Genomic DNA, 23,978 nt, shown 5'->3' on the forward strand with positions numbered 1-23,978 from the left:
TCAAACCCCCATGCAGCAGGGGCTGAGGCAGCAGAGCCCACCACCCTTCAGCTGAGGCCAGATCCAGGCTAGGGAAGGAGCACCAGAGCCATCCCAACCTGACAGACACCTTCCCAATTCCTCCAGCTCAAGCCCACCTAAGGGACAGGAGAGGACATCTCCCAACAAGAGGAGCCTGGACTGCTCTTGCTTTGTCTGGATGACTGACAGTCACATCACAGGAACATACAGAGAGCCCAGAACCTAGAGCAGAAAACCATGGCAAGCCCTGCCGGTGAATGAGCAGAGGCAAAAGAGATCCAGGAGGGTATTTAATTTACATAGCAGCCACGTGGGGCCTGTCAAGCTGGGCAGTGGGGTACTTCTAACCCCAGATGGCATCCCCTATCCTTTTCCTTCAGGACTGTCTTCACAGGCCCTTGGATAGGTCGCCCCACATTGTGCAGAGGATGCTCCAGTTGAAAGGAAGAGAGAAATCTGGGAAATAAGGCTGTCCCCAAGCGGGGAAAGTCCTAAACCTGGAGTTGGTTGCCTACATGGTAGCTCAGGGGTCTTGCAAAAACCAGTCCACGTCCTAGGCACAGTTCTTACTCAGCTGGGCCTTCAGAGGAAGCCCTCCCGGCGGAACTGTTCTTGGAGGAGGGCTCGGTACTGGTCAAATCCTCCCTCGACCCGAGTGACACTGCCTTTCTCGCACACCCACAGCTCCTTGCACACCAGTCGGATGAAGCGCTCGTCATGAGATACCAGAACCACACCACCCTGCAAGGCAGAACAGAAGTGCTCAAGGGATAAGACATCAAGGGGCGCAGAAGCCTAGGGAGGAAGAGTCAGGCAGAAACATGCTCACCCTGAAGTTGTTGAGAGCATGGCCCAGAGCTTCAATTGTCTCCATGTCCAGGTGGTTTGTGGGTTCATCCAGAATATAGAAGTTGGGGCTGGAAGGGAGAACACGTTATAAGACGGTAGAAAATGATTCTTATGGCACAAAGAAGAATCATTTTGTACTGGGCAAGAAGGGGAAATGAGAAGGCGTGAGAGACCCCCACCCTGCACCCCAGATAGACTCACCAAGGCATGGTCATCTGAGCAAAGGCCACCCGGCTCTTCTGGCCCCCAGACAGGCTCGCAACAGGGCGCATGGCCAGCTCCCCGGAGATACCATAGCGGCCCAACTGGTGACGATATTCCTCTTCAGGTCGCCCTGGAAAAGGCCCCGACATCCGATGAGCTCTCGACCCAACTGGTTTGCTCCTTCCTGGTCTCCTTCTCAATGCCCACGTTCTTATACCTAGCCTTAGGGAGACTGACCCAGACAGGCCTAGCTGCAAGGATCAGCAAGCTTGTACACTTGCTGCAAACTGTACGAACATACCAGGAAATTTTCGAGCCAGGAGTTCCACAGCACTGACATTCAAGTCTAGCTGCTCCACATGGTGCTGGCTGAAATAGCCTATCTTCAGATTCCTGCAGACAAAAACAAAGCAGGAAGCACAACTGTGAAGCAGTACAGGCAGCTGAGAGTGTGTGTGTGTGTGTGTGCGTGTGTTCATTGATTGGGTCAGGGGGATCCATTACCTGTGGGCATGCCTGATACCCCGAACAGGAGCCAGGTCCCCCATGAGCAGCTTCAGCATAGTGGATTTCCCAGCCCCATTCTCCCCGACCTGTAGGAGGCGTGAGCGTGTTTAGTGAGTGTGCATGCAGATGCAGGGGCACAGAAGGGAGGGAGTAAGAGGAGCCCTGGGCAATCCCAGGCTTATAAACAGAAAACTCTAAGGAACCAGAGGAACTGGGGACAGAATCTGTCCCTCTAATTTGGCAGAAGGTACTTTTTACTTGCTATCTCCCCAGCCTTTACCTCCTTTCTGAGGAAAAGGAAATCTCCCTAAAACCAAGCTTAAAAACCCCGTGAGCTTTATAGCCTATGTTTTTGCTTTAATCTCTCATGACTGTCACAATTCAGAACCAGAAACAGTTAAGAGTTTGAACATATAGAGTAAATCACTGCTTGCTCTATATATTTACGAAGTGCCACATGCCAGGTATGAGACCACAGAGAACGCAGCGATGGAAGTGTGAGTGCCTGTGTCTAGGCCCCGCCCATTTCTCTTTGTACTCTTGCTTCTACTGTGTCAGGATTGGCCCAATTCACGCCTGTTCGGGAAGACAACTCCCAGGACACTCAACAGAAGAGGAGAAGAGCGACCATACCACGCAGATGCGGGACTCGAGATCGGCAGAGACAGACAGGCGGCTGAAGATGATGTGCTTAGGGTCGTAGTAGAAATCCACCTCATCCAGCTGCAGGATTGGCGGTGAGAACTTCTCAAAGCCATCAGGGAACCTATAGGAGGTGCAAGGGTGGAGTGTGCAGGCAGCCAGAAATGCCAGCTCCCCTCAGCTCCCCGGCTTAGCACTCACTTCAACACCACCTCCGACTCCTTGTCCACCGGCTTTAGTTCAGGTCTGAGAGGAGAGACGGAGAAAGGATTATTTTAACAAGACATCAAAGCAGAAAGGAGAATACTTGGGTAGAGAAGAAGGGAGACAGGAAGATGAGGGGGAAGGGTCAAGATGTATGGAACTAAAATGTATGGAGAAAACTAAAAGATGTATAGAAAAGACACAAGGAAGCCTGATACTTAGTAAGCTAATTTAAAAAATAAAGTTTGAGCTGGGCAGTGGCAGTTCACACCTTTAACCCAGTACTCAGGAAGCAGAGGGATCTCTGGGTTCAAGGTCATCCTGGACTAAAGACTGAATCCAGGGCTATCAGAAAAAGAAAAAGAAAAAGAAAAAGAAAAAGAAAAAAGCATCAGCAGAAGCACCCTGTGCGTGTGGTGGCTACAACTGCTCCAAGAACCTACAGGTTATAAGGGAAAGTCCCAGTGCCAGGGCTGGGCTACCTCCCTACAAGGTAATGGTCAGGAAATACCGGCAAGAGTTAGCTTAGAGAACAAAGTGTCCAGGACCATATTTCTCTCTGTCTCTACATGCGCGTGAGTGCGCACACACACACACACCACACACACACACACACACACACACACACTCAGGTTATGGCACAGAGAAAGGTAGACAGAACTGAGATGTAGCTCCTGCTAGCCAGCCCTGGTGCTGGGAGGTGCTCAGCAGGCTGCTGGGGGGAGAATGGCCACCAACAGTCTGCCTGAGCCATGGATTTGTATGCTACAGCACTGTCTAGTCTGGCCGGGTGTGCCCACCTGCAAGTCTATTACGGGATAATCAACTGCTGAGGCCTGCTCCACAGGAGGGACTGGCATGTGTACTGTAAGTCAGGCCCCAGCAGAGGTTAGAGCTGTTTGTTAAGTCATCACCACGTGACCACCAACTGCCTTCTAAATAACTACGTTTATCCCCACAGGTTGGTCAGCTGCACTCTGAGGAGCAGTAACTGCAGAGACTCCTAACTTGTCAAAGTGCTGGTGACGAGTGACTACTGAGTGCAGTCACAAACAGGATGTAGCATTGCCTCAAGGGCTCAGGGAATGTGGCAGAGACGGCAGAAGGAACTAGAGCTAGAGCGTGGGCTGGAGTGTTCTGAACAGTCCTCTGTGCATGACCTGGCCATGGCGCTCACTCAGAGCTGCCGGGGTTATTACACTGGATCTGCATGGGACGGGGCCTGTCCTGAAGGGCTGAGCTCATGAGCTCCTCCTACCAGTTTATAGGCAAGTAGCGGTTGCTAGGGAGGGAGAGACATTTTCCTCAGTAGTGTAGCCACTAGCGATCTTCTGCAAATAACACCTTACCCATACTCTTGTAAGAAATCCTAATGAAGTTAACATCATGACAAAGTCCATCACACACACACACACACACACACACACACACACACACACTAATAAAATCAGTAAAACAATTAACTTTACATTGAATGTGATAACATAATCCACAATTCTACCACTTAGGAGGCTGAAGCCAGCCTACATAAATGTTTTGTGTTATGTAGGGAGACCCTGACTCAACAAAATGACAAAAATTAGCAAGACTTAAAAAAAATCTGTTCCTCTTACACAAGTAAATGCTCGGAGAAAACTCAGACTTGCGTGTCCCTCATCTGGTGATACTCGATATATTCTTCTGCTACACTATCTGTTAAGAAAGAATCATCTTTTTTGCAGCTAAACAAAACAAAACAAAGAACCATAATCTTGGGCTAGAGAGATGGCTCTGTGGTTAAGAACACTGGCCAATCTTCCAAAGGACCCAGGTTCAACTTCCAGCACCCACACGACAGCTCACAGCTGTCTGTAACTCCAGCTCCCAGGATCTGACACCCACGCAGACAGACATGCAGGCAAAACACCAACCATAAATAAATAAATTCCTATGCAAATGTAAGCTGGGTGTGGTGGTGCGTGCTTTCACTGCTCACGCCTGGGGCAGAAGTAGGCAAACCGCCAGAGTTCAAGTCCAACAGGCTTTACACAGCAAGCGCTGGACTACCGAAGACTATATATGGAGAGTGCGCAGTTCCCAATAAAACATTATAAAAATGGTAAGTAATAAAAACAAAAATACATGTAAATTTAAAAACTCTTTTCATTTATATGTGTATGGGTGTCCTGCATGTTTGTGTGTGTGTGACCACATGTATGCAGTGCGCGTGAGGTCAGAACAGGGTGTCAGTCCCTTTGCACGGGAATTACAGACAGCTGTGAAATGCCCTGTGGGTGCTGGGGACCAGAGCCAGCTCTTCAGCAGAGCAGCTTTCTCTGACTGCTGGGACAGCCCTTCCATGGTACAACAGCTGTAATGGCATCTATTTGCCCAGTGTGGTAACACACACCTTTAACGTAGCACTTGGGAGGCAAAGCAAATGGATCTCTATGAGTTTGAAACCAGTTTGATCTACACAGAAAATTCTGGTCAGCTAGGGCTATTGGTGAGACTGCCTCAAAACAAAAAACCAGAAAATGTTACATTTATGTTTTCTACGTGTCTGCCTGTGTGTGCACATGTGGAGGTCAGAGGACAACATGCAGGAGCTGGTTCCCCTCTTCCTCCATGAGTCCTGGGGGTGAAATTTGGACCGTTAGGTTTGCTGGCAGGCCTCCTGTCTGAATGGTTTCCCAATTAAAAAAAAAAAAATCCCATCTTTCAACAGATTTTTAAAAACTGTTAAGCTTGTGTTATTAACTGCGTGTTGTACATGTGCTGACTTACTGCATTGCCTGAGCTGGCCTTGAACTTGAAATCCTTGGAGTTTAGTCTTCCCTAGTGTGGAGATGACAGGTCTGAGGCCCCAGCCCCAGCTGCCAGTCTTTTCTGGGGAGCTTTTGCCCTTCACATACAGTGACCAATGCTTCCGTGTCAGAGTAGGAAGCCTTGAATTTAATCTCTCTCCCAGGGCTTCTAGAGCGATTCCTCTGAGAGTAAACCCTCACTGAGACACTTCATTAGTCATGGGACTGTTTATCAGGACTATGACCAGGTGTTGCTTTTCATCACCAGGACAGCAGAGACTGCAAGAGTTAACAAGTGCTGGCACAGACACGGAAAATGTCAGTTCCCACAGGCATATAAAACAATGTGTCTGTTTAAAACAGTCTGGCAAGCCAAAGGTAGTGATGTCAGCATGTGGGAAGCAGGCACACCTGGCACTCAAGGCTAGCCTGGGCTACAAAGTGAGGGATTGTCTCAACCTAAAAACAAAATGACTGGTCTGCACTCACAAACACACAGGTCGGTTCTTTCTGTGCTGCACCCAACTATTCTATCCAGCCAGACTTCCCAGTCCTTTCCAGAGTCTAGCATCAACCCTCATCAAAGAAACGTCTCTTTGCAGCAGAAACCATTACAGAAAACCACAGCCAATCAAAACACAGACTCATGGAACCCAGTCAAAATGGACATATTCCACAAAACACTACAGCACCTAAAGCTCAGGGAACCTTTAGGAAGAAGGGGTAGAAAGATTCTCAGAGCCAGAGGATCAGGGAGAGTTCTGTGAGATTGTGTTTCCTAGCATTGTCAGAAGCTACACCCATAGAGTCTCACCAACGTGACTGCCCAGACATGAGCTGAGTAAGATGATGCCAAAGGGGGCTGGGGATTTAGTTGGGGGCTGGGGATTTAGCTCAGTGGTAGAGCGCTTACCTAGGAAGCGCAAGGCCCTGGGTTCGGTCCCCAGCTCCGAAAAAAAGAACCAAAAAAAAAAAAAAAAAAAAGATGATGCCAAAGTGTGTGTGTGTGTGAGCATGTGTGTGTGAGCACATGAGCATGTGTGTGTGTGAGCATGTGTGTGTATGTGAGCATGTGTGTGTGAGCGTGTGTGTGTGAGCGTGTGTGTGAGCGTGTGTGAGCATGTGTGTATGTATGTGTGTGTGTGAGCGTGTGTGTGTGTGTGAGCATGTGTGTATGTGAGTATGTGAGCATGTGTGTGTGTGAGCGTGTGTATGTGTGAGCGTGTGTGTGAGCATGTGTGTGAGCATGTGTGTGTGTGAGCATGTGTGTATGTGAGCATGTGTGTGTGTGAGCGTGTGTGTGTGAGCATGTGTGTGTGTGTGTGTGCGTGCATGTGTATGTGAGAGAGCATGTGTGTGTAAGTGGGTGGGTGCGGAGGGACACGAGGCCTCAACCCTATACAACCAAGGAATACTGAGAGCAGGAGGAGGGAGTCTCTCTCAGGACAGAGCACACCAGCAGTTGGTACCCAACACCAAATAGTCAGCCCTGAAAACACACATATGAGAAACATTATACAGACTGAACAAGTTATATTCAGAAATATATTCATATATGTACCCAGCAAAAAATAAAAAAAAAAAAGGCTATAAACTGAAAAAAAAAAAAAAAGAGGAAGGATTTGAAAGGAGGAAAGGGAGAAATGATGTAACTGTGTCTCTAAAAAAATTCATTAAAAAAAAAAAATCCAAAAGTCTGTCTCAAGCGAATAAACCCTGCCTGCAGCTCCTTAAAAAGTTAAACATTACAGTCAACACGCCGTAATTCTAGCACCTGGGAGGCAAAGACAGGAAGGATGTGAGCTCAGGGCCAGCCTGGCCTAAAGTGGGTTCTAGGCTGGCCAGGGCTACACAGAGAAATTGTTTTAATATCACCACCAAAACCCCTCAAAAGTGAAATTACTATGTAAACCGGCAAATCCCTTCCTAGAAATGTACCCAAGTAAAACTAACCCCGGTGTCTGCTTAGCAACTTGTACACAGGGGCTGGAGAGACAGCGGGGATTCAAGAGCACCTACCGCTCTCCAAGAGGGCCCAGCCTTGGTTTCTACCCCCGCATAGCTGCTTACCGCCATCTATTAACTCCAGTTACTGGGGACTCAGCTCCCATTTCTGGCACTTCACTCACACACACACACACACACACACACACACACACACACACACTTTCACACTTTACATACATGCAGGCAAAACACTCATACACATACAATATTTTTAAAAAACAAAACCCGGGGTTGGGGATTTAGCTCAGTGGTAGAGCGCTTGCCTAGGAAGCGCAAGGCCCTGGGTTCGGTCCCCAGCTCCGAAAAAAAGAAAAAAAAAAAAAAAGAATTAGAAAAAAAAAAAATCCAAAAACCTTGTATGCACGTGTCCCAGTAGGCCAGCTGTGGGGACTCACATCTGTAAGCTCAGTCCTTAGGAGGCTGAGGCAGGAGGACTGTTGTGAACTACAGTGAGTAGAGGTTACAGATGGAGACCTGATCTCAATGCCAACACCCCTGGAGAGTTCATAGTATCATTCATTATTCCTAAGAAGCAAAATATTGGGATAACCTAATGTTCATCACCCGACTCAATAGACACGATGTGTCAGATTCATGGGATGGAGCAGTATTCCATCCCAAGAGGAAATGATGTCAACACTACAACATGGATGGCCCTAGAGAACACGACAGTAGAGGAGCTCGACCAGCGTGAGACAGTCTGCACTGGGCCCTAAGTTTACTCCTCAGTATGAGGAGGACAAAAAGGCAAGACTAACAAACACAGAGACAGATAATACATTTGACCTTGTGGATGCCTATGAGATTAGTGTAACATACTCTGTGTCCATGTTGCAGTAACAGCTGGCTGCTGGCTACGGGAGACACAGGACGGAAGGATAAAGGGCAGTTTACAACATACGGAAAGAATGATGAGAAGTCAGGGTCCGGTCAAGGACTCAGTACTCACAGCTTCTCCAGCATCTTCAGTTTACTCTGCACTTGAGAGGCTCTGTTTGCATTGTACCGGAAGCGGTCAATGAAAACCTACAGGAGGAGTAGGCACTGATCAAGTTCCCTCACAACCACCGTCTCTGGTACCCAGGGCTGGGAGCCAGAGCCCCGCCTCCCCATCACACCTGGATGTGCTGTCGATACTGCTGCTGTGCCTCATACTCGCGCTGCTGGTTGAGTAGCCGCTCCTGCTTGCTCTTGATGAAGGTCTCAAAGTCCCCTCGGTAACCATCTAGCCGTTGGCTATGCAAGTGGATGATGTCTGTGGCAATGGCATTCAGGAAGTTGCGGTCATGAGAGACAACTAGGATAGTGGAGGGCCACGTCTGAGGAATAACAGGATGGCAGGCTGTTTGGAAGGGTAACTAGCCCCCAGTGTCTGGGAGGCAGCCTTCCTCCAGACCCACTGCAGAGCTGTCCCTAAACTCACCTGCAGGTAATTCTCCAGCCACAGGATGGCCCTGACATCCAGCATGTTGGTGGGTTCTGGAGAGGAAGCAGGGAAACACATACTTGGTGACACAGGGCTGGAGAAGCAGGAACAAGGACACTATCACCCATGTCTAGCTCCTCAGTCAGTGTAACTCCTTCAAACTCACCGTCTAACAGCAGAAGGTCTGGCCTATGGGAAAAGAATACAGGGCGTGAGGTTTCAGGAGATGCGTTACGGCATCCCAGCGTGTTCCAGTCACGTTCTCAGGCTGGCGACTCACCTGGCAAAGAGAGCCCGGGCCAAGGCCAATCTCATCCTCCAGCCGCCAGAGAACTCCCTGATGACAACAGACCCACATTAGCCTGTTGTTCACCGCAAGCCGGGGCGGGGCAGAGCTGGAAGCCAAGGACGGCAGAGCTCACTCACCTGGTAGGCTGCTGCTGCATTTTAGGGGTGAAGCCAAGGCCCGCGAGAATGACTGATGCTCTGGGAAGGAGAATTTGGAGAATCCAGTTGGAACAGGTCAGACGAGGGAGCGGCTAACTACAGGAGACCAAGTGGGGCTTTAACTACCTGGCAGGAGCCTTGTCTGCCTCAATCTCCTCCAGCTTCGTGTAGACTTCTGCCAGCAGTGCGGCCTCTGAACCCTCTGCCCTGGGAAGGAAAAAGACCCAACCAGCTCGTGAACGTAGTGTAAGCAGGTGTCCTGCATTCCCTAGGTTGGAGATCAGGGACAGTTAGGGTTTTATAGTTCTGTAGGTCAAATTCCAAGTTCTGCTGCTCACTAGGGAGGTCATGTGAATTATGGAGACACTATCTAAGGGACAGAGTCTTAGTCAGGGTTTCTATCGTTGTGATGAGAGACACATGACAAAAAGCAACGTCGGGAGGAAAGGGTTCATCCCAGCTTGTAACTTCAGGCCACACTCCATCACTGAGGAAAGTCAGGGCAGGAGTAGAAACGGAGCCACAGAGGAACGCCGCTTACTGCTTGCTCAGCCTGCTTTCTTATTGAACCCGGGACCAGGAGCCTGATGTCACTGTGCCTACAGTGAGCTGGGTCCTCCCAAATCAATCACCAATTAAGAAAATGCAACGCAGGCCTGCCCCTGGGCTGGTCTATGAAGGCATCGTCTCAATTAAAGTGCCTCTTCCCAAATAACTCTCACTTGTGTCGAGTTAACACAAACCAAGCAGGACAGGAGTTACTACTTGTACCCTCTAGGCTTAAGCCTTCACCTGCCAGCAGCAATCTTGAGGCTGAGTCCCCGTTCCTGCCGTAGCAGGTCCTCTCGTATGGTGTCACTTTCCAGCACACTCTGCAGGGCAGGGGTGTCATCTCCAGCAACTTCCTGCTCTACATGCAGTAGGGAAATATGGGCTGGCACACGCAAGCTCCGGGTGGCCAGCATCTTTAGCAATGTCGTCTTCCCCAGACCATTGCGTCCCACTAGCCCGTAGCGTCGGCCCCATGCCAAGTTCACGTCTGCTCCGGCCAGCAGGACCCTGAGGGGTGGTTGAGAAGAGATGAACGATAGTCCAGGAACAGAAGCAAAGGAACTTTAACACTGTTTTAGTCTCACTGCTCCCAGGTTCTACTTTAGTTAGAAAGATCCTGTCACCAGCCATTCCCTCACCTGTCACCAAAAGAGACATCGAAGTTCTCAATTCGCACATCATAGGACTTGTTCTTGCCAGATGATTCCAACCGACTCTCTTTTCGGCTGCCTGCCTGGCTAGCTGATGCCTCCTCCAAGACTCTTTAAAAAGAGAAATGGACGGTTTGAAGGGCTTCTGGAAGTCCTTCAATACCAGAACCTGTCCTGCTTCCTTCCTGCTTAGACCCCTTCTTCCAAACTCACAGGGGGCTGCTGGTCTTCAGCGTTTCCTTCTCTGAACGCTTCTCCTGCTTTGCCTTCAGTCGAGCTTCGGCCTTCTCTAGTTTCTTTGCATTTACTGTCTGAGTGAGTTCCAAACACAGCCAGTTTATACTAGGGTACGGGTTCAGAAAGGAACTCCCGAAATCACATCAAACGAACACTAAAACTTACCCATGATGATACACAAGAAAACATGCAGGCAAAGACACACCAGAAATCTCAATAAACCCACTATTCAGTAGATGGTGAACTCTCACACCCAGCACAGCCCCTTCCCACTTCTCCTCCTCACCGAGGACTGTTCCCTCTTTAGCAGTCCTGGAAGCTTGGTGTCACAGTCTGTAAGTGATAAGAAAAGCAGTCACCTTCTCCGTGAGAGAAGGGGATGAAGACTTTGAGAGACTAACAAGAACCAGGAACAGTGTTAAAGATAATATTATAACACTGGACTAGACGGTTATCTGCCTTGAAGTAAATAAAGGACAAGAGGACCTCACATTTAAGCAGAGCCTGATATACCTTTAAGACCATGCTGTTGGTTAAGGCACAACACTGGCAAAACCAAGTCTGTTAGCTTCAAGGCCTCTATGCCTCCTATTACCAACAACAGCTTGGAGAGCCCTCCAACCCCTATTCTCTACAAGCTTTTATGTTCACAAGAATACCACTAGCTCCTACAAGCCTTGAAGAGATGGAGGGACCTGCGCTGCGACGAGGTGGCTGGGGTTGGAAGGCAGAAAGCAGCTAGTTCAATCTCCCCTCACTCTCACCATAGTTTTCCATTATCTTCGACAACTGGATGGGGGCGTCCAGTAGCACCTGGTTGTTTCCCTGGTTCTGCGGTTCAGCCCTACGGGGGTGGAGAAAACGGAGTCAGTTGGGAGAAAAGATTTACAACCTTCAGACCTTCCCCCTTGTTTGTACTCCATTCTCCTCCCTTTGCCCATCAACTCCATTCCCTTGGCACCTACAGGCGTAGAGTGTTGTACATGCGCTGACAGACTGCCCTAATGCCCGCGTCATCCTTGCTGTCCCCCGACACTTCTTGCAAGAGTTCTCCGACAGCTTCCACCAGGTCATCCACAGACTCGAAATCCGCGCTGCCACTGTGCAAAACACCTGGGCCGGGTACCGCAGAGTAAGACAGACACCGGGTAGGACGGATATAGGAGCAATTTCAGTGTCTGTACAGCTCACTCGGGGCTCCAAACCCCACTGGCCCTCAAGATAAGAGGTCACGCAGAGGAGAGCCCAGATAGCGGTCTGCTGTACTGTCTGCCCTCAGTCTTCCCCCATGACCTCCACTTTGACCTCCCCAGGCAGTTAATTCAGTTTCGCTCACCAGTCACGTAGTCGAAGACCTGCCCGTCAATTTCTGGGAACTCGCTCCGCAGGATATCGGCGCAAGTCGCCATGTTCACTCGGGATCCAGCCTGCGCAGTCGTGGTGAGACGTAGGCCTAGGACCGCCTCCTTGCCCTTCCTCCCTACCCCGAAATCGCACCCTTCGTCCCAAGGAGCATGCGCACGGATGACGTAAGAAAGCAGAGGCTGCGTGAGCCCAGAGGCGGGCCTAGAGGAACGGGACGCAAGCGCCGCGGAGTCCAGCAGGCGTGGCAGGCTCTACGCCTGCGCAGTTCCAGTTTTGCGTACACGTTAACCACCTGTAAGGGTTTTCGCTGTCTGCAAAGTGTAGGTTGTATCGAGGGGCGTGGTAGAGTCACCCAAGGTTTATCATAGCGGGGAGCATAGGAGGTGCTGCAAGGGGAGTCCCGCCTAGACTCAGGGTATCGTGGGAGAGAGCTGCTTTGCAGCTTGGAGACTTTCCCCGCAGGCGCGTGCCGCTGCTCGCCCACCAAGTCCTTTAGTCCTCGGCATTTTGCTGACTCACGCCAGCTCTCGAAACTCAGTCCGCAGTCTATCGGTTTTATTTAGTCCTGCTAGTTGAATCAGCTTGGTGAGGACCAACCTTCCCCTTGCCCCTTTGCCCTGTCCTCAGTTCCTTCACACTTCATAGGTGTTCAACCAGGTTACTGAGAATGATGCCGTTTCGTTCTTCCACCACCACAAGGCACAACCTCACCCACCTCCAGAAAACCTGAACAAGAAAGCCTTTATAAATTCTTGTTCATCCTGGGCCTACAGACAGAGCACATTTTCTTACACCCTGGATCTCAGTGTCTGTAAAAAACAGCCCCCCCACCCCCCAAGATTGTCAAGTTTAGCAAACCTTGTTCCAATGCGTTCAAATTACACCCCTATATACAATTTTTGAGACAATCGCCCTAGATAGCCCAAGCTAACCAAGAACTACTGAACCTCCTGCCTGCCGCCCAAGTGCAGGAGTTAGAGGCATTTGACTACACTGTACTGCCCATTCATCTGGCTTAAGTATTGTTGCAACGGGGATGCTGCCAGTCTTGGTGTTTGAAGTTAAAAAGCTATCAGCATGGGGTTGGGGATTTAGCTCAGTGGTAGAGCGCTTCCAAGCGCAAGGCCCTGGGTTCGGTCCCCAGCTCCGGAAAAAAAAGAACCAAAAAAAAAAAAAAAAAAAAAGCAACCAGCATGCTTGAGGTTATAGCTTGGTTGGTAGAATGTTCTTATCCTGAGGCTTTGTGTTTGATCCCCAGGACCTCATAAAACAGGGCGCGGTGGCATGCTAGTAACCCCAACATTCAGGAGGCAGTGATAGAAGGATCAAGAATTCAAGGTTGCCAGGCAGTGATGGAACCCACCCTTAATCCCAGCACTCAGGAGGCAGAGAAAGGCAGATCTCTGAGTTCAAGGACACCCTGATCTACAGAATTCCAGGACATCCAGGGTAAAGAGACAAACCTAAGAAGGAAAACAAAACAAAACAAAACAAAACAAAAAAAAATCATGGTCACCCCACTACTACAAAATGAGTTTGAGGCCTGTCAGGGGTCATTTGAAACCTTGTTTCAATTCTCCCAGTCTCAGTGAGCTACTGAATACACCCGTATGTGTATAATCCTGGGGAGGCAGTTGGGGAGTCTGAGGCCATTCAGGGCTGTACTAACATCTGTGTTAACAAAGCAGCATTCGAACCTCTAAATTTAACCTAATAGCCAGGTTACAGTAAACGCAGGCCAGTGGCTGGAGAAACGGCTTGGGGGAAGTGCTTGTTCTGTACCTGTGGGACCTAAGTTTGATCCCTAGTACCCAAGTAAAAGTCAAAGTGACACACACATACCTGTAAGTCTGCTTTCTGTATAGAATATACTCAGGCGCCTCCAGTTTACTTTAGAATTGAGTAGTAGCTGTGTAACCGAGCTGATGGATCAGGAAATCAGGGAGGGTGCTTCAGCCCCAGGAGGATAGGGGATTTGGGGTGGGAACAGTGGTAGAAAAACACTGGGAGAGACCAAAACTCTCTGGAATATCAGCCTATTGGGGAAAAGAAGGGAGCAGGATTTTTTTTTTTTTTTTTAAATATAGATCAGGGAGTCTAAAAATATTGTTTTGTGTCAGACCATAGGGCCAGCCAGGCATCTTCGTCTGTCTTCCTGTCTGCTTTATGTCAGTTACTCTGTCTCCTGTGCTGTGAAGTGAGCGTCATTACTCACACCCTGAATCCCAGTGCTGGGCAGGCAAGGTAGGATGCCTGGGACGGACTAGCTAGTCCACTGAGCAGAATCAGAGGTCCAGGTTCAGTGAGTCTCTGTCTTGAAAAATAAGGTGAAGGCAGTTAAAGAACACAACAATAACCTCCGGCCTCTTGCTGCTTTTTCAAAGGATTTGGGCTTGGTTCTCAGCACCCAAATGACTGCTGACAACTCCACTTCCAGGAGAGTCCAATTCCCCCTTGTGGCTCTGGGGAGTACTGCATGTGAGTGATGCAAGTAAACCACTCATAGACATAAAAAGAAAATAAATTTAAAATAACCAAAGACAATTAGGAGCTGGAGAAATAGCTCAGCGGTGAAGAGCACACACTTCTCTTACAGAGAACTACGTCTAGTCTTAGCACCCACATCAGGTAACTCTTTATGAGTTAACTCCAGATGCAGGGGATCAGATACTATGGCTGGATCCCGATACAATCATAGAAAGTTTTATCAAGTAGCTTACGTTAATACTGGCATTGGCCATGAATTGATTAATGTTGAAGCTGGGTGATACGACATGGGAAATCTGTTATTTTTCATATGCTTGAAATTTACTCTAGATTTTTTTTTTCTAGGTTATAAAAGCTGAAACCCTACTCTTTGTCTGTCCTAACATACAAGATCTTTGGAACAACCAATCCCCTTAGGAACTCTGGAGGAATGAAGGTTTTCACCAGAGTTTGACAAGATGCATGGGGAAAATATCTTTCCTGAAGGAACAAATACAAATGTTGCCTCTGTGCTAATTAGAAAACCTGAACACTTGCAACATTGCACTTGGGAGAAGGAGGCAGAGAGGAGGGTTCAGCCACCTCACTCACACAATGGAAACAAAGTAAACAAGGTGTGGAGTGGAACACAAGAAGCTAGACACACAGCTCACCCAAATCCAAGGACAGTCTGGTCTACATAGTGAGTTCCAGGTCAGCCCCAGCTACAAGCAGCAAGATCCAAACAAGACAAAGCCTGGTATGGTGGTGCACACTTTAATCCCAGCACTCCCGAGGCAGATCTCTAAGTTTGAGGCCAGTCTACACACAGGTTCCAGGACAGCCAGGGCTGCAGAGTCCCATCAGACCCTCCCCACAGCCCCATTAACACTGGGCCAGCACTTCCAGTCTACAGTTTATTGGGTTTATAACTGGACAAAGTCACACGTGTACAAAACGAAGCTCATACTATCCCAAAGCAGAGTAGGGACTAATGACTGGGGATCCGTTACTGGCCGTTGGGGGAGCTCTGAGGTAAGGGTATTCAACCTTCCCACTGCAGAGGTGTGGCCACAGGGTAGAGAGAAGAGGGGACCACCTGGCTTTGGTCACAAAACTCAGGGCCTGGCACTAAGCCAGGACAGACAGACAGAAGCCTCAAAAACCACCCTCCCAGGAAGCTAGGGACTGCCTGACCAGTCCCACTGTGATGTGGCCGGTTCAGACCTATACTCAGGGGCTATTGGGAAGGGAAGGAGGCAGAGCAGGAGGGAGGAACGACACTGGTGAGCGGTCACTGGGGGTGCTTGGACCTGTGGAAAGGGTGGGCAGGATGTGGGCCAGCCGCAGCGGGGCAGCTAGCAGCGGGTTTCGTAAATGCCACTTCGGCCAATGTAGCGCACCCATTTGATGACATCGTGGTCGCTGTAGTTCAGCTTCGGCTCAAATACCTTCAAGTAGCGCACCTTGAGGCCAGAAGGCGCAAATGGCACCTGGGCAGAGGACAGCTCCAGTTAGGAACATGGCCTTTCTATCACAGTACTCGGGCAAGTTGACTAGGGTGGGGGGAGTTCACTAGAAAACTACCATGTGAAGAGAGCTTATCTGAGTTACTGGGAATCAGCTCACATCTACGGCAGATCCTAGTTGTGGTGATGAAAACTATTCCTCTAATTATTAGGTAGCCAGAGCATTACCTTTGAACTACCTATCCCGGAGAACTAGCAGGGAACATACTTATCCCTGTCAATACTATGGACTTGAAAATAAAACGGAGAAAATGTGTCTTATTCACACAAAGCAAATGTGTCTCTACGGGTCTATCAATTCAAGACATCTCCCCGCTAGGCCCTGTTCCCTCGCTCATAAGAGGAGTCTAATCCAAATGATGGAGGACTCTCCCATCACACCCAGCCATGGCACTACGCCCCTCCTCTGCCATACCTCAAAGTTCATGGAAATGGGGGGCCGAGCCCATTTCTTCTTATCATTGGTGGGCAGGAGCTCAATCTCTGCGCTGATCTGTGATTCCTTCATGCCTGCCATGCGCTTGATCCTAGGAACGGGGAAATGGACAGCAGGGGGCTGTGGGAGTTTGCCACACTTTCAGCACTCAGGGCTGCAGTTTCTTAGACGTTGGGTGAGCTCTCCCTCACCCAGACTGTATGCTTCAGACACAAGACAAGGGCCAGTGGGAAGAGTCTTGAAAATTAGACACATACAAGCTCAAGTGCACGAGCAAGTTTTACACACGCTCACACACACACACACACACGCTCACACACACACACACACACACACACACACACACACACACGCGCGCGCGCGCATAGGATATAGGATCCTGGAGAAGCATGCACTCTTCTCACACCCCATGTCCCACACAAGAGGACAGAAGGTGAAACTAAACGGGAAGGGACACTGGTGTCTTGAGCCTGCCTGTGGCCTCCTGAGGACTCACTTCCATACAATGGCGTTCTCGCTGGCCTTGTACTTGGCCTTCCCCTTCATGCAGATCACTTGCACCCCGCTTGTGTTCAATGGGGTTGGGATCCTCACCTAGGAGTGACACACCTGTCAGTGCGCTTTGGGAAGACCTGGATCGTCTGTCTTTACTCCCTGAGACAGGTTTTCACTCTCCAAGTCCTCCCCAGTCCTCACCTCAATCTTCTGGGCCAGAAGTGAGGGCTTGAAGTTGGACTTGATGACCACCTTGACCTCCAGTTTGGTGCGTCCCACCTCCCGCACCAATGGGATCACCCGGAAAGGCAGGATGATGTCCTTGGTAGTACGGTATCTTTGGAGGAGAGAACTCATGATAGCACAGGGACAGTCCTACTTCTTCCAGGTGCATCCCACCCTTGCCTCCCCTACTGCCCCTGCTTCCCCCACAGCCCCGGCTCCCCCACACCTCCGTGGCACCTCATGAGTTCAAACTCTCCATCAGGAGGGATAAAGCTGATGCTCCGCTCAGAGTCAAACTTGCTGAGTCGCACACACTGGTGAAAGGTGCAGTCATCAATGGCGATCGACTGCTTACCACTATAAACAGAAGCAGAGCTCAGATAGGTACAGTACGTGTCAGAGTAACTGATCATGCCATAGCAGGCTAGCCACAAACATCACTGGAAGTTTCCAGAACACAGCTTTCTGACTTGGGACTCCCTGCTCTGCAGTCTGAGGTGTGGGAAAGCCTTCGGGTTCCTTATCTCCTGAGAACTTTGTTGCTGGGGACCAAACAAAGGAGCTTGCTCTCCAAGGACAGAGACGGTCTTACTATCGATGCCAAGACTAACCAGACAAGGAGGACTTGGGGAGACAGTTAGCAACTCCAGCAGAAATGAACTCCAAAGGGAAGCTGGAGTCCACTAGGCCTCACTGGACTCTCAAAGGCTCGCCCATCTTTGTGTCCCTTGACCTCCCAGCCTCAGGTACCTCTTGCTTGTTTCATCGGCTGTGCCTTTGCCCTGCTTTTCTATGACAATCTTGTCATTCATTCCAAACTTGCACTCAGGCATGCCGCTCAGGTAACTCTTCATCACCACCCGGCCCGACACATGGGCACTCAGCACCTGCCCTGGTGACAGAACAGAGAACAGGGAGCAGCTGAGCCACCCGGCAGGCCAGGACTCACCCTCACCCCCTCCCCAACCCCCCCCCCCACCGTCTCCTCGCACACACCGGTTTCGTCATGAGAAGACACTCACCCTGTGGGGACATAAGCAGGTTCACACTCTCCAGAACATCTAGGAAGAGTTCATTCCGACGATACTTGATGCCTTCCCGCCTCCAGCCAATTTGCCCAGTCACCTGGCTGGTGATCTGGGACTGCTCTTCTTTTGTCTAAATGAGGTAAAGGTGGCCGATGACCTCACCACCCCCCTCCCATGACCCTCTCCCCACCGTCTCACATCAGCCTCCCTCCTGTTCATCAGTCTGTAACTCGGCAAGGTCTACAGAACGAGTGAAGCTGCAATGAGAAACACGAGGAACAGCTTACCTGATGCTAGAGACCGCAGAGCCAGCAAGGTGCAACAGGAAGCAGCGTGGTGAGGAAGCAAAGGGAGAGAGCTATGAGGCTTGAGTCTGAGGAGAAAGCCCATGTGCTCTTCTGAGGAACACAAGGCCTGCAGAGCAGCCACACCCACACCCTCCACGGAGAAGAAACCAACTGAGCTGTATTCCTCGTAATAGAGGTGCTGAGCTGGCAGCTTCTGGGGCAGGAGAGCTATCCAGAGCAAAAGAGGCCTGCAGTCATGGTAGGAGGCTGAGGCTAGCACTTCCTGTCAAGGGCAAGCTCATGAGTCAGCTAGAATGAGGCTGGGCATCATAGGAAAGAAAGGAGTTTGAGGCCCACCCTACTTCTGTTCTATACAATTAATTTAAGTACCTGACTCTTGATACCCTGTTGGGTGATGAAGGTTTTCAGTGCACCTGTCTCTGAGTTCTGTGGGTAGCCAAAGTCCAGAATCTCTGTAAAAAGAAGGGAATTATAGCCTAGCAGTGTGGTATAGTCCTTTAATCCTCACACTCAGGAGGCAGAGGCAGGTGGCTGAGTTCAATCAAGACTGGCCAGGTCTACAGAGCCAGTTCCAATACCACAGGGCTACACAGAGAAACCCTGTTTCAATAACAAAAAGAAGGGAACTACTAGCTTCTGGAGAAAACGAAGGCTCCTTCATTCCAATCCTTCCTCTGGCCTGGATATGCCTGTGGAGCACAGATCCTGGGGCTGTGCAGAATTGTCTATATCTACAGCAAGGTTTTCTAGCTTCCAGCATTCAGCATGATTTGTTCTTCATGAGAAAATATGTTTTTCATATGTAAAAAAAATTCATAGAAGACTCACATGGTCAGTGGGTAAGAGGATAAAAAAAACCCTGAGCCCTCCTTTTCTCCAGAAAACAGATGGTGATAAAAGGGAAGTAGTTACAGATGCTACAAGAGAAAAGAGCACAGCCAAGGGACTATCTAGGACTTCCTCTCCAGGCCCTGGAGGAGTGGAGATGAGAGCTGGCTCTGTCTGTGAAGATGGTTGCTCAGCCACCAAATCTCACTCAGTCAGGTTCTTAGCCCAGCGAAGGCCAAAGTCTCCTCCCCGCACCCGCTGGCCTATTTTTGAGTTCTACTCTAAAACAATCTTTAGGAATGGATTCAGACTGGCTGCATCAGGGACACAGAGCTCATCACCTAAGAGGTCACAGACTCAAGCAATAAAGTTCGGAGTGTGCTGCGAGCTCTAGATTGCTCCCTTTTGGGTCAGTCCCCACCGCGGCCATCGGTCCCCAAACACCTCACCGTCCAGCAGCTCGTATATGAGCACGAAATTGTTCTTGATGTTCTCCTCGCTGATCTTGCCAAAGTAAGCAGCCATTACATCACACATCTTGTAGAGGAATTCGAAGACCATGGCGGCATTGACATTCTGCTTGGTGACTGCTGCCAGCCAGATGTTGGACCGCTTAACATGGAAGAAGCTGGTGCGAGCGATGTTTGTGACAGGGCTGCGCACCTGCTGCCGTGCGTGAATGACATTGACGCGAAAGGCATCCACTGCATTCCTCCTACGGGAAGAGACGCAGAGGCGGTCAGCACTTAGGCAGACCTCACCCCATGAGGATCACCTGCAGCTGCTGGCGGCCTCCCCTCCACGTCACCGAAACCTGACCTCTCTACAGGCTTCCCTCTGATACCCCAGCAGGGTCAGGAAGGTTCTGCACTGGCCTGCTCCTGAAGGGGGAGTCAAATGGTAACTATGGAAGGGTGCGTGTAGTGTTAATAAACTGAGCCCTAGCCCTGTCTTTACTTCCCCAGATACACCCAAGATGTCCCCTCTCTGCTTTCCAGAAGTTCCAGGCCCTGAAGAGAAGGAGATCTCTACTGGGCCCACCAGTGGGAAAAGCCAACTCCTCTGGGAGTTGGACAAACTTGTATGACCTCAAGAAGACTCTGCTCTAAAGGGGAAGAGGGGCTGTGGACTATGCCACCCACCTCTTCTCTAAGGTCTGATTCCTGAAGTTTAGGGAATAAAAAATGATGAAGGAAAACAATTGGAGGGGGGAGGACCCCCAACCCACTTGTACCTGAGCGGCAGCTTCACAGGCTGCTTACCTATTGCTACATCAGCCAATGAGATGGGATGAGAGAAATGACGTCAGCGAGAGGAGAGTGACAGCAAGGAGAGAGAGGGTTAGACGACACACAACACACCACGGTGGGTAGCACAGAGCATGAGGGAGAGGCGGACAAGACAGGCAACAGGTAGAGAGCACACTAAGGCATGCGGGGTGTCATGTGGCCCAGCGGTGGCATAAACCAGGACCATCCAGGGTGGGAGGAGCAGGAAGGGATGGACCAGCCAGGTTTACTTAGGCTAGGCACTGCCACAAAATCTAGGTCAGCTTTACCACCAAAAAAAATAAATAAATAAATAAATAAAAAAAATATATATGGATACAGCCACACCAAGCTAGCCCATCAGCCAGGGAGGCAAGAAGGTAGGAGAGCTATCAGAAGTCTCTATTTATCTCAAGGGTTTTTTTTTTTGGGGGGGGGGGGGATAACCAAGGTAGGAAGAACCAGAGGAGCCTAACCTCAGGTTATACAGTGGAGGAGGCCAGAGCGTGAAGCAGAGAGAGAAGTGAGGCTGCAGTGACTCTTTGTAAGACCTGAGGTCTTAGGCGCTACCCAGGTCCACCCGGATGAACTACAAAGGCAGCATGACCCACAGAGCGCAGCCTGTTCACAACCAGGGAGGGTCCAGAAGAACAGAAAACAGCTGAGTCAACAGACTAGAGAGGGGTTTTAAGGGGATCTAGGGAAGGCTCTCAGTATGAGAAGGATTTGAAAGCAAGATTTAGATGGATTAGTACCACCGAGCACACACTAACCACACCCACAGGAGATAGTGCTCCCTCCTGAAAGGAAGAATCAACCTGACCAGGCAAAAGCACTCATCTTCAGCCACCAGACCAGACCTACAGGGAGCAGGAAGGGCAGGAGTTCCTAACCCTAGGGGGTGGAGGTGTCATCCCCAGGCCCTGAGCCTAGCAGCTGGGCCGATGCCCAATGGAACCAGGCTATATTGCATGCTCAGGCTGAGGCGATGGGGGGGTTGGGGCACAGCGTGCTGAGGCAGGGGACTTACCCGATGTCATCTCTGTAGACTCGGGAGATAAGCACCTCCCCCTTGTGATTATAGATGAATAAGCCTCCGATCATGGCGGCAGCTCAGTCTCTGTGACCCATTGCTCTGAGAACAGACCTAGGTAGGAAAGGTGGGGATAGGGAATGGGGAAATCTTTAGATCCCTTGCCCATCTCAGCGGGGCTGTACAGGGCTGCCTTTTTTCCTGACTCAGTCCTCTAGCAAGTGACCCTGCAGCCCTCCCAAGGAAGCCCCGCCTGCACGCACAGTGAGGCTCCAGTTCCTGTTTATTCCACACTGGATAGGAGACAGTACTTTAAGTGTGGGGCCCAGGGTTAAGGCCATTTTACTCAGTCTTTTCTGAGGGCTGAGCTTGAAAGTAACCACCCCCCCACCCCCACTCGCACCCCTCCCCGTCGTCTTCACAATGCTGAGCTCAGCTAAGATTCTTTTCAAACCCCTGCTGTGCAGACTCTCACTCCCCGCAACTTCAGTGAGTCAGAGAAAAGCTTGCCCGCGGATGCAGGAATGGCGGTAGGGATTAGGCGGTAGGAGTTAGCTTGTGCCCGCCACCAGGCATAACTTTTAGAGCAAGCACTATTCTTCCAAGAAGGCAGCAGAGCATGACCGTCTACAAGGCTACACATTCCAGGAAAGGGTGTGCAGAGTGAGGTGGGGGTGGGAGAAGAGGCCCTTAGGCTCTAACACAAACCCAGGAATGTGGCTGAAGCAGGCTCGTCTTCCCCAGGCAGTGAGATAAGCAGGCAAAGGAACAGAGAGGCCCAGGGCGAACAAACCATGCTCCAATGCTCCCAAGTTCTTCTTAGAAAGATTTCATTTTTACCTTCACATAGGTGCATGCCAATGTGTGTGCTGTGTGTGTGGAAGTCTAGACGTCAGGTGGAGCCCTGCCCTCCATTCCACAAGCCTGAGTTACAGGCAGTACTGAACCAAACGACATGGGCTGAGACCTGAACTCAGGTCTTCTGGAAGAACAGTAAGGACTCTGAAATGCCAAGTCCCTCTTTCCTTTCTTTCTTTCTTTCTTTCTTTCTTTCTTTCTTTCTTTCTTTCTTTTTGAGCCCCCTTTACAATTATTTCTGGTCACTGTCTTATCAAAATTTCAAAATGTGACAAAAATTAGGTCTGTATGTAGCATTAATCCTGCTAAATTGTGACTCCAGAGCTGCCAAGTCAGTCACTTCTGGCCTGGTGTTTACTAAGCAATGGGCAAGGTAACAGAATGTCTCAACTGCCCAAATTCATTTGGGTCAAAATTAATTTAGAATATTTAAGAAAATAGGTTAATCTGGTTCTAGATTTTTCTGGATTAGCCCTGGTATTAATTTCACTGATGTTAGTCTAACAAGACTTTCTGAAACTGAAAAGTTAACCCTTGAAACCCAGTCACAAGTCAACTAAGGTAGTGGACACACTTGTCTCACAGTTCAAAGAAGGTGAGAAAGAAAATGCAAAATGGAGGTTGTCCCCTGAGCAAAGGACCAAGTCCACAGGTATCAGCCGAGGGTGGGAGTGGTGGTGGAGGTGGAGGTGGCTGTGGTTGTGGTGTGTGTGTGTGTGTGTGTGTGTGTGTGTGTTGTGTCCTGGACAGAAATGGAATATTTAGTTAAGGGACCGATTAGCTGTAATTGCTAGCAATAGACCAGGATGACCCCACAGCAGCAAATACAGCTGTGGGAGTCCCTCAAGTTCTCCTATGACAAAGGTCATAGGAGCTTTGGAGGAGCAAAACAAGGCGAAAAGATAGACAGTAGAAAAAGAGAAAGCTGAGAGATAGGGCCTACTCTTCTTTTAGTGAAGCATGAGGGGTTGGTGGAGTTTTTCTCAGCAGAGGGGGGAGACATCTAGGCCGAGGAGATGTCACCAAGGGATGCGGGGGCTGTCATAGGTCTGAGGTAGAAGAGCAGTGGGGGGTAAACCAGGAGGAAGGAATCTCTCAGTGTTCCAGAGAGACCTGTCACTGTCCAAGGGAGTGGCACCAGGGGATGTCAATGTCCTGGGGGATGGGAGAATGGGAAACCTCGGGGTTGAGCGGTTGTCAGGATTCTAGGGATGGGGCGCCGCGCGGGGTCCCCGGCTCTAGGATTCCGGCCCGAGTCTCCTCCCGGAGACGCCCAGCGGGTTACTGGAGGGCGTCGTTCCCCGCCCTTGCTGCAATCGCGCCCAAGGCACCCCCGCCCGGTCGTCTGCTCCCTCCCGGGTCTGGAGGCTGAGGCCACTCCCGGGTGCGGGCAGTTTTCCACCCAGCACAGTGCGGGGCAGGGCAGGTGACCACGGCACCCTCGCCGCCCGGTAAGGATCTCTAAGTCAAGCTTCCCAGCTCACCTGGAGTCAGCAGCCCCCACAAGGCAGGCCTGGCCACTCTCGGATCACAAGATGTCCGCCCGCCCCCAGCTCGCCTGTCTGCTGCCTCCGCTTTCACTGCAGTGCTCCCGCCCCGCCCCGCCC

At 50.2% G+C, this 23,978-nt stretch overlaps 2 protein-coding genes and 1 long non-coding RNA gene across 6 annotated transcripts; 1 reads left to right on the forward strand and 2 right to left on the reverse strand.

Annotated features, from left to right (window-relative positions):
* Positions 1–298: 298 nt before the first annotated feature.
* Positions 299–12,028, reverse strand: Abcf3 (ATP binding cassette subfamily F member 3). Its single transcript, NM_001011896.1, is given in 21 exon segments — positions 299–762; positions 851–938; positions 1,072–1,204; positions 1,376–1,467; positions 1,579–1,667; positions 2,215–2,347; positions 2,425–2,469; positions 8,170–8,246; positions 8,339–8,539; positions 8,644–8,699; positions 8,813–8,835; positions 8,927–8,983; positions 9,073–9,132; positions 9,220–9,300; positions 9,886–10,152; positions 10,284–10,406; positions 10,509–10,606; positions 10,819–10,865; positions 11,297–11,376; positions 11,498–11,645; positions 11,869–12,028. Coding segments are annotated over 21 exon segments (2,130 nt in total). The 5' UTR covers positions 11,942–12,028; the 3' UTR covers positions 299–603.
* A 130-nt stretch (positions 12,029–12,158) lies between these two features.
* LOC102551795 (uncharacterized) lies at positions 12,159–15,518 on the forward strand. 2 transcript variants are annotated; one of them, XR_015633684.1, is made up of 3 exons: positions 12,159–12,191; positions 14,282–14,375; positions 14,730–15,518. It is a non-coding gene; the product is annotated as an uncharacterized LOC102551795 (long non-coding RNA). The 2 variants fall into 2 exon arrangements; XR_015633685.1 differs by lacking the exon at positions 14,282–14,375.
* On the reverse strand, positions 15,125–23,953 carry Ap2m1 (adaptor related protein complex 2 subunit mu 1). 3 transcript variants are annotated; one of them, NM_053837.2, is given in 12 exon segments: positions 15,125–15,856; positions 16,308–16,419; positions 16,825–16,922; positions 17,025–17,160; positions 17,286–17,405; positions 17,799–17,940; positions 18,071–18,206; positions 18,364–18,369; positions 18,754–18,836; positions 19,662–19,927; positions 21,511–21,627; positions 23,856–23,883. In NM_053837.2, coding segments are annotated over 11 exon segments (1,308 nt in total). In that variant the 5' UTR covers positions 21,585–21,627; positions 23,856–23,883; the 3' UTR covers positions 15,125–15,721.
* Between the last annotated feature and the right edge of the window lie 25 nt (positions 23,954–23,978).

Source organism: Rattus norvegicus, chromosome 11, assembly GCF_021556685.1.
Source record: "Rattus norvegicus strain SHRSP/BbbUtx chromosome 11, alternate assembly SHRSP_T2T, whole genome shotgun sequence".
Classification (NCBI taxonomy): domain Eukaryota; kingdom Metazoa; phylum Chordata; class Mammalia; order Rodentia; family Muridae; genus Rattus; species Rattus norvegicus.